Source organism: Mus caroli, chromosome 2 (assembly GCF_900094665.2).
Source record: "Mus caroli chromosome 2, CAROLI_EIJ_v1.1, whole genome shotgun sequence".
Classification (NCBI taxonomy): Eukaryota; Metazoa; Chordata; class Mammalia; order Rodentia; family Muridae; genus Mus; species Mus caroli.
Window position 1 is genome coordinate 47,520,070 of NC_034571.1, and position 8,744 is coordinate 47,528,813.

An 8,744-nucleotide genomic window follows, 5' to 3' on the forward strand; every position below is an offset into this window, starting at 1 on the left:
GGACTCTTCGCTGGGTAAAGCCATGTCCTTGTGACAAAGGTACTTAATGCTGTGAACCTTCTGGGAGTCATAGGAAAATGATACAGTGCAGGCCACTCACATCGCTCTGCAGCTCGTAGGCTTTCTTGGCCTGAATCACATCGTTTTGGTCAGGCATGCACGTCCACTCGTGTAGGTAATTGCGATAGTCAATGTCGCTGACCAGCGTCTGGCACTTCTTCGAATGCAGGATAGAAAGCATGTCCACGGGGCTCTGGAACTTGGTCTTCCATTTGGCCCACTGCAGCCTGTACTCCCTTTCATTCTGAATCTTGCCAGCGATGAGGGCCCACCGGATCTTGTTGTCATCCCTGGCTGTGAGGGTGCCCACGTAGTGTCCCTTCTGCTTCTCGTGGTCAAGCTTGTATTTATACTGGAGATTAAAAAGCAGAACAGATGGGTCACAGTGCGCCCTCGGAAACACACAGAGAATTTGCTGGAAAAAAAACGAAACCCAAAGGTATAAAAGGCTCACTTACGTCACTGGCAATCTCCCTGGAGGCCTTGGCAGCCTGGATGGGGATAGCATCCAACCGGACATCACAGCTCATCTTGACTTCATCCCACCCCTCACGGTAGAGTTTCTGAAGAGGAGAAAATGTAGAACAGGCGAAGTTATTTTTTTAATTTACATCATTGTTCTTGAACATGAAATTGTATCCACAGTCAGAGACCCAGACCCAACTAGGCTTCTTTCTTGTTTCCGTTAATCACAGCTGACGTGTGGCCATCCAAAGCCTGGCTCATTTTCCTTTCTAGTGTCAGTGTATAGATAGCGGTGGGATAAGTTAGATGCTACAGACTATTGTCTGTGTCTTCAGCTCAACTTTGTTGTTTTTTACAATTACAGATGTTTTCCATTTTTGAGGTTTTCTTCTTTCCAATATAGCCTTTTCATTCTTCTATGACTGATCATGTGCATTGTTCAAGGATAATAATCTGATCTGATAAGTATATGCTATATTTTTACTGTTACAAACAATTGAAAATAAAGTAATAACTTATCACTCCCTTCAAGGTTTTTATTTTCTACTCTAAAAGTCAGATGACTAGAACTACCATGAGAGACGATAGCAAAGGACGGTGCAGTGTCTCCATTACCTGTTTCTTTGCATTGCTAAGGAACGTGATGTATCAGAAGTGATGGCGTTTGGCCAGTAAGTGCCAGAGACATACGTGTATCACACACATTTCAATGGCTACATTCTACATTGACCATGATAGAAAGACTCAGAAATGACAGTAATTTAAACATATAATTTAAAAATCATACTAATCAGCATGGGGACTTCCACAGTGAAAAAAGAAAACACGACAGTGTCATAACTATCAATTGTGTCCTTAATTTGGCATATCTGAGTCTTTAGGTGAATTTTATACTTGTAAGTATGGTTAAGTGCTGTATGAATTTTCATTTACATTTTTTGTTTGAGTGAATTTTGGGTGGGTGTAGTTTAAAAACTGATTTGCCTTCTCTGTAAAGAGGAAAAGGTGTCTTCCGTAATTAAATATATTATTCTCCATCATACTTCATGTAAATAAGTCATCATGTCACCTTAACTTTATTTTTGTCTTCAGCATTTCATATTTATTGTTATATTTTTATTCTTTCTTGTTTATGAGATCAAACAAATTTCTGTCAATGAACTGAAGCAAACCCAGGCACAAGATCTAATTTTTTCACCTAATAATGCTGAGAAAAAGCACAGATTTCCAAACTTTAAAAGTTTCAATTTCCCTATCTAACTAAAAAAAAAAAATCACTCTATATTACTGACATAGTTTGAGTCTTGTTAAGCTGAATTTGCTTTGCTATCCATAAAACTGCATGCAATAATTTTTACTTTACAGAAGACATCCTTTCTAAATTGGCAATTCTCAACCTTCCTAATGTTTCTACCTTTTAATACAGGTCCTCATGTTGTGGTGATCCTCAATCATAAAATTATTTTATTGCTCCTTCATAACTGTAATTATGCTACTGTTAGGAATTGTAATGTAAATATCTCATATGCAGGATATCCAATATATAACCCCAAAGGGATCACAGCCAGCCCACAGTCTGAGAACTACCAGTCTAAAGGTGGACACTGCTGTGAATAGCAGATCTTATCAGTTATAATGATAGTAATGTCCCAGGAAAAGAAAATGTATATTGCAGTATGCACTGCAATGAGGTATTTGATTCCCTGTGATGTGAACCCCTGTCATTACTGCCCAAAGTTTGCTCTTAGCACAATTTTGAACACTCTGTTAGTTTGCAACCATGATATTAATGATAGGGTTCTAGTATTCTCACATGAGAACTTTGTCATATAAAAACAAGCATATGTGACTTTCCAGAACGCTTCTGCCAAAATGGCCATAACTGAATAGAAGAAGCCCCTTTGCTGTGGCATAGAGATTCCCCAAGAGTGTCTGTCCTACACTGTGGCACTGATACTGGATCTCCAGCCCCCGAGACACCCTCCAGCTGCACTGTTCTCTCAAGTTCCAGAACATTCAGCTCCATTGTAGCTCACTACTCAGAGCTGACAGAGCTGAACACATGGAGAGGAACCTTTGCTTAGCTGACTCAACCCCTCACAAAAATGTATTTATTTTTGAAAATAAATATGAGGCTTCAGATTGGAAAGACTGCACTAGGCACCCCCTTTTAATGGGGTGCATACTTATTCTACGCACCTGCAAATTTCTGGGTTATGATGGCATCTGTCACACCCCTCTCTTGAGATGTGTAGCTAGCCACATAACTGAATCTTTCTCCCTAGCTATTGGGTTTTCCATGTTCTCTTGTGGGCTTAGCACGGCTTCTGCAGAGAATAATTTGGCCTCTTTCTTTCCAGCTTTCATTTCTCCTTCCTCCTCATGTGTTACCAATGAGAGGCTTTACTTAATCACCTAGTTAAGTTTCAAAGAGGTGCTGTGAAGGAACAGCCCTATTTCAGTCCCAGCTTAACATCAAAGGCTCAAGAGGATGAACTGGCCTTAGCTTTCAGATAGATTTTGAATGTCACATCTAATCTTAATTTATCCATTTTAACTAGGGCTTTATTGAAGAACAAGAATGGATATTGCATTTTGTCACATCATTTAAAATATAGTAAGGGCACGTGTTTATTTCCTTGTGAGTTACTGTATTTTTAGGCTTTTGGCATGGGATCCCTGTTATTCCTGGACCCTTGCTTGCATCCCATCATTTGAGCCCTGATGAATGTGACTTATTAACATCTCATGGTTTTCTCTGCTGTTATTGTTCATCATTTCATTTCAGAATCAACCTGTAACAAGTTTGGTGCCCATGACAGCCTCCCTTTCTTGTATTAGGTTCCCCAGTAGTCAATTACCTATAATTCTGAAGGAATCCTATGAAATGATTAGAAGGATCTTGGCATTAAATGACAAAGCAACTAATAAATGTCTTTTTGTTCCTATGTGTTTTCTAAAAATTTCCAGACTCAATTTTGGTCATTTCTATTTTCTACAAAATCTTTCACAATCTGGATTTTGCAACTAACCAATATATTTTTTGCAAATATTTTAAGTTAGAGTCTGCCACTATCTCCCTTTTCTAACCTGTGCATTTCTTTCTCTCCTCTCTCTTGTTCTAGTTTTCGCCTCCCCTTTGTCCTGTGGCTATTGGCTCACCACTAACTGGCTTGGTTACTGAGCTTTAGGGCCAGAGTTCTGCTCTGCTCCTCAATCTTGGCCAAGTGCTGGTAGTGACGAATCATCTTCCCCTTGGCTACACAGATACACCCTGGTCATCTACAGAGGCACCAGCACGGTGACTTTCTGAGCAAGACAGAGTCTGTTGCAATACTTACATTGCTCACATTAAGAGCATTTGCTCGAGCGAGATTAATTTCAGGCGTGTCTGGCATTATGTGGATGGAAGTTTTATCTTTGTCCCAAACTTCTCTGTATTTTGGCTGTGGAAGGAACCAAAAAATAACAGAAATCAGTTGATGGTTTATAATCTTACTAGTTTCAGTGAACAACTTGTCACTATTTTGGGGGGGGGTGTCTAATCCAGGGTTATCATTTCATATTAAGGTGAAGGTTATTTTAAATTTTTTTGCACATAAGTTACTCAAAGTTTGTAAGAAATTATTAGTAGTCTTTATTAATATTTTTGGTCTTGAAAATATTCAAAAACCAAAACTATGCTATCAAAGCTGCTTATACTTATTGATATTTTTCTTAAAGACACATGGTTAAGATAATTATTCATTATGATTTATAGCTTGAATTCAATATCAATACATAGAAAAACACTAGTAACTCACAATGCTAATATTTTCAGCATTTGACTTAGCAAGGACAACTTCGGGTGTGTCCACAATACTTGTGTACTTGAGCTTCACCACGGGGGTCCGGTAGACACTGTCGCAGAGGATCTCCTGGGCATTTTTGACTCTCAGGACTTCAGGAGACCCTTCTGGCATCCAGCCAATGCCACGCAGCCACTCCAGGTCAGCCTTGTAGATGGCCTGCGGGAGAAGCCACAGTTATGTAGAAGCAGTGTTATCTCTTTCTGATTGTAACAATAAAATAAGGAAGCCATTTTTCTTATATAGCATTTTATACTTCACAAGCAATAATTAACAAACAAACAAACAACACTTGCCAGACATATCCCACACCCACACCCATACACAGCAGTGTTTTGTTTCGATGTTCCCTGTGCCAGGGTTCTAGAACGAGGCGCCAAGGCGTATGTGCAGAAGTAGCCCATTGGTTGGGTGTATGCATGGATGCTTTCTGACTAAAAGTTAGGCGATCATCACACTAGCCAATGCGGACTTTCAAAGCTGTAATAATGGCTCTCTGCATAACCAGAATGACTTTTTCAAAGTCCTCAGCTCAAATCTGGCACCACTAAATCCCCCTCCTATGGCTCCCACTGGTTTCTGGATCAAAGACTTTCTCATGGACTTTGATCTGGTGCTTGTCACCACCTACTCTTCGGACCTCCTTCACCCATCCCCTCTGTACTGATCACACGGGCCATCTCCGAGTGTCTCTGTGACCCCTGCCACCATCATAAGTCTGCAAAATCAACACTCCGCCCTAGGAATGTCCCACTTCTCTTTCCATAGTGTCTCAGATCATTCATTCTGAGCCATTCCACTTTCAGGACACTCTTGTTAGCATGCATTTCTGCATCACTGTGAACTCCCTCACCCCAAGAGCCACATCCGGCTCTTCCTTCTCTACTTGCTATCACATCTTTTGTGCTAATACAATGCCTGGTTCTGGCATGTTTAATAAGTATTTTTAGAAGGATAATTAAGAATTCAAAACCAACTGCACAATTTTGGCCTAACTTGACTTTTCTTTATCTAAGATAGTCTCTCTTTTTCAACCGGGATCTGGCATATTCTTGATTATCACGCCACATATAAAAGTAAAGCAGATTAAACTGCTCTACTGTTAAAACACCAGCAATTAATATAAAAAGCCACTGGTTAGAAATGGTATTTTAATAACTAGCTATGGGACACAAATGTCAAGTGGGAGTACGAGACTGAAAATATTAGAAAAATCTCCAAAGGATGGCGTCATGCGCTGCAGCATTTACATAAGATGGCTCCTAAGTTCATGGTTCTCTGTCCCATTTTTAAAGAATGTGATTTAAATACCTGCCTCAATATACTGATGCAGTTTATGCTAAAACCTGCCTACATCTGCCCCTGGCCATTCAAAGTCATTTAAAGCCATACTACCTTTAACACTTCATTCAATATTTAATAAGCGTCTTTTGAAGTATAAGGAAGCCCAATTCAGAAAATTAAAAGAAGACATCCATTCTACACAAGAAATACATAACCTTGGGCTGGAAAGATGGGGCAGTGGTTAAGAGCACTTAGTGTTCTTCCAGAGGACCCAAGTTCAATTCCAGCACCCCCACAGCAGCTAAAAACTGTCTAACTCTAGTCCCAGTACCTCTGTGGACACCAGGCACACACATGGTGTACAGATATATATGCAGATAAAACACCCATAGACATAAAATGAACAAGTAATTAATTTAAAAAAGAAACATATAACCTTGTAGGAGCTATCATTTTAGAAAAATTGAACTGGCATATGAGTAAATCTAAAAATGTTTTGGCTAAGGTAAACACTGATGTCAAGAACATCTAGTTCAAGGGAACAGGTGAGTTCAGAGCACGCCCCAGTCTTTGAAATTAATCACAAGGAAGGCATCTCTATTGTTCTTCAGTATACAGCTGAAGGGCTATGGCTAGTCTTCCATTGAACAAACCATAAATGTTAAACACCTCAGCAAATCTCCTAAACATTCTAGTAGCCCCTTAGCAGTGAATATTAGAACCTTCCGAACAAATCTTGCCACAGCACAGTCAATCAGTAACTCGGGCAAAATAGTAAAGGGGTGTGCTTACATGGGGAGTGTTAGGCTTCCTAGAGCATTGGCGGGTGTCAGCACGCCAAGCCACGGAAGGCTTTCTTCCTGGGGGACACTTACATCACTCTGTAGGTCGTAGGCCTTCCTGGCTTGGATCACATCATTCTGGTCAGGAAAGCAAGACCACTGGTGCAGGTACTGCCGATAGTCCACGTTGCTTGCCAGTGCCTGGCCCTCCTTGGCAGCGTTGATGGACACCATGTCCACTGGGATGGAGATCTTGGCCTTGTGATCATTGTAGGCTTTTTTGTACAGCCTGTCGTTTTGCATCTTCAACACGTTTGCTGCCCAAACCAGTTTCGGGTCTTCCTTGGCACTGGGACAGCCAATGTAATGGCCTTTCTGCTTCTCATAAGCAGTCTTGTACAGGTACTGAGAAATGTGGGCACAAGAAGGAAGATCACGTTTCCCACACTCACTTTCCTACACACAGTAATTTCCCACTGACAACAATCCTGCCTCCCTTGGGTCACCTTTATTTTAGACACTATTTTTTCCCCCTAAGTTTACACTGTAATTTATTTTTTCATTGTTTGTTATATCAATTTGCTTCCTAAGAGCACATGTCTGGAAACACTGTGGGCACCTGGAAGATAAGAGCTGTCTCCTGGACATGTCTCCTCTCACGCCCCACCAGCATCCCCCAGGGTCCAGTCACTGTTAGCTACCTTCCACCAGCATCCCCCAGGGTCCAGTCACTGTTAGCTACCTTCCAATATTTTGTCATAAACAACCACAGCCCTGTCACTTCAAATGAAATTAATTGTTTAAAGTTATTTTCAAATTGTAAACTTATTTTTAAAAATGTCTAAAATGACTTTTAAATATATAACATAGAGGATAATCAGCTTGTCTATTCTGGTAAAATAAATTTCATTATTAAAAATACCCCCCCCCAAAAAAAACTTTCCCTGTACTGCCTCAAATTATTCACAAATAGTAAATGTGTCACACTTCAGGGTAATAAAATTTTCTATATTCATTAACCCAACAAATGTGTGTCCTTCAAAGCACTGAACAAGTTGTTCTGGAATTTGGAATTTTAAAATAATATGCTAAGAAAAAAATATTGTCATTCTAATGTAATCTCTGAGAAATTAAGTCAAACTCCCTATGTGTCTACAAGTCAGTGTGTTGAACCTGGACAAGAAAGTGCTCTTACGTCACTGGCAATATCCCGAGAAGCCTTGGCGTGCTGGATCCCAATGGCATCTGCACGGATGTCATAACCTGTCATCTTGACATCTTCCCAAGCCTTCTGATAGTGTTTCTGCAAATGGGGATTGCAATGCGACAGTCACTCTGAAGAGGGAGCTGTTGAGTCAGCATAACTGAGCAAGAATAGCTATTAGCAGGAAGCGGCATTTTATACTGACAATAAAACCCTACATTACAGGTGGTAGAAAATGAACTGCTGCTAACAGTCCTACTGTTCATAAATCTCCTTAAGGTTTATAGGACAGACAAGCTTCACACTGAATTTGATCTCACATGCATTTTCAATGATTCGTACTAAAGAAATCGCCAATAATTTTTTTGTGACAGAAATTTCAGAGACAGTAAATAAAATACAATAAAATAAAAATTATAAAACTTTACATTTGTTGGCATCTAAAGGGGGAAAAAATGATAGTTCACTGAAAGGGAAGCCACTACAAATACCTTTCGGCTATATTTTGTTTTAGTTGTGAGAAACCATTGCGTTTTTTTAACAAGGCCTTTCCAACAAGGATATGTGTCTACACTATAAAAAGTAGAGAGAGACATACTAACTTCTAGTGTCTTAAAAACTGGAAATAAAAGGGCCGTGCTCTTTGCCTAACTTTTGTTGGATACACGGGAAGGAAAGGTTTGGTAGACGGAGTTCTGTGAACCAAAGCCTACAGAGTCAGTCTTACATTGCTAATCTGGATGGCATTCAGTTTGGACTGCAACATCACAGGTGTGTCAGCAGGCACGTTCACGTTAGCCTTCTCTTTGTCCCAGGCGTCACGATACAATGGCTGGTAAGTGTGGAGGGTAACAGAAAGGCAGATTAGAAAGTCACTAACCACGGGAGTTGTGTGGAAAATTAAAAGTTACTGCTGGCTGTTACTGTTGGAGACACACACACACACACACACACACACACACACACACACAGTATGTTTTTATTTACAAATACCAAATAGTTACTGCTGGCTGTTACTGTTGGAGATACACACACACAAACACATATAGTATTTTTTTATTTACAAATACCAAATAGTTACTGCTGGCTGTTACTGTTGGA

The 8,744-nt window shown here is 40.1% G+C and overlaps 1 protein-coding gene across 2 annotated transcripts in view; it reads right to left on the minus strand.

The window, feature by feature from the left end:
• Positions 1-8,744, minus strand: part of Neb (nebulin) — a 200,705-nt gene that overhangs the window by 71,600 nt on the left and 120,361 nt on the right. For both annotated transcript variants that reach the window (XM_021181047.2, XM_021181053.2), the window contains exons 78-81: positions 4,329-4,532; positions 3,867-3,971; positions 519-623; positions 101-412 (exon numbers count right to left, since the gene is read on the minus strand). In XM_021181047.2, coding sequence (XP_021036706.1) covers positions 101-412; positions 519-623; positions 3,867-3,971; positions 4,329-4,532 — 726 coding nt within the window. The remainder of the gene's footprint in view (positions 1-100; positions 413-518; positions 624-3,866; positions 3,972-4,328; positions 4,533-8,744) is intronic.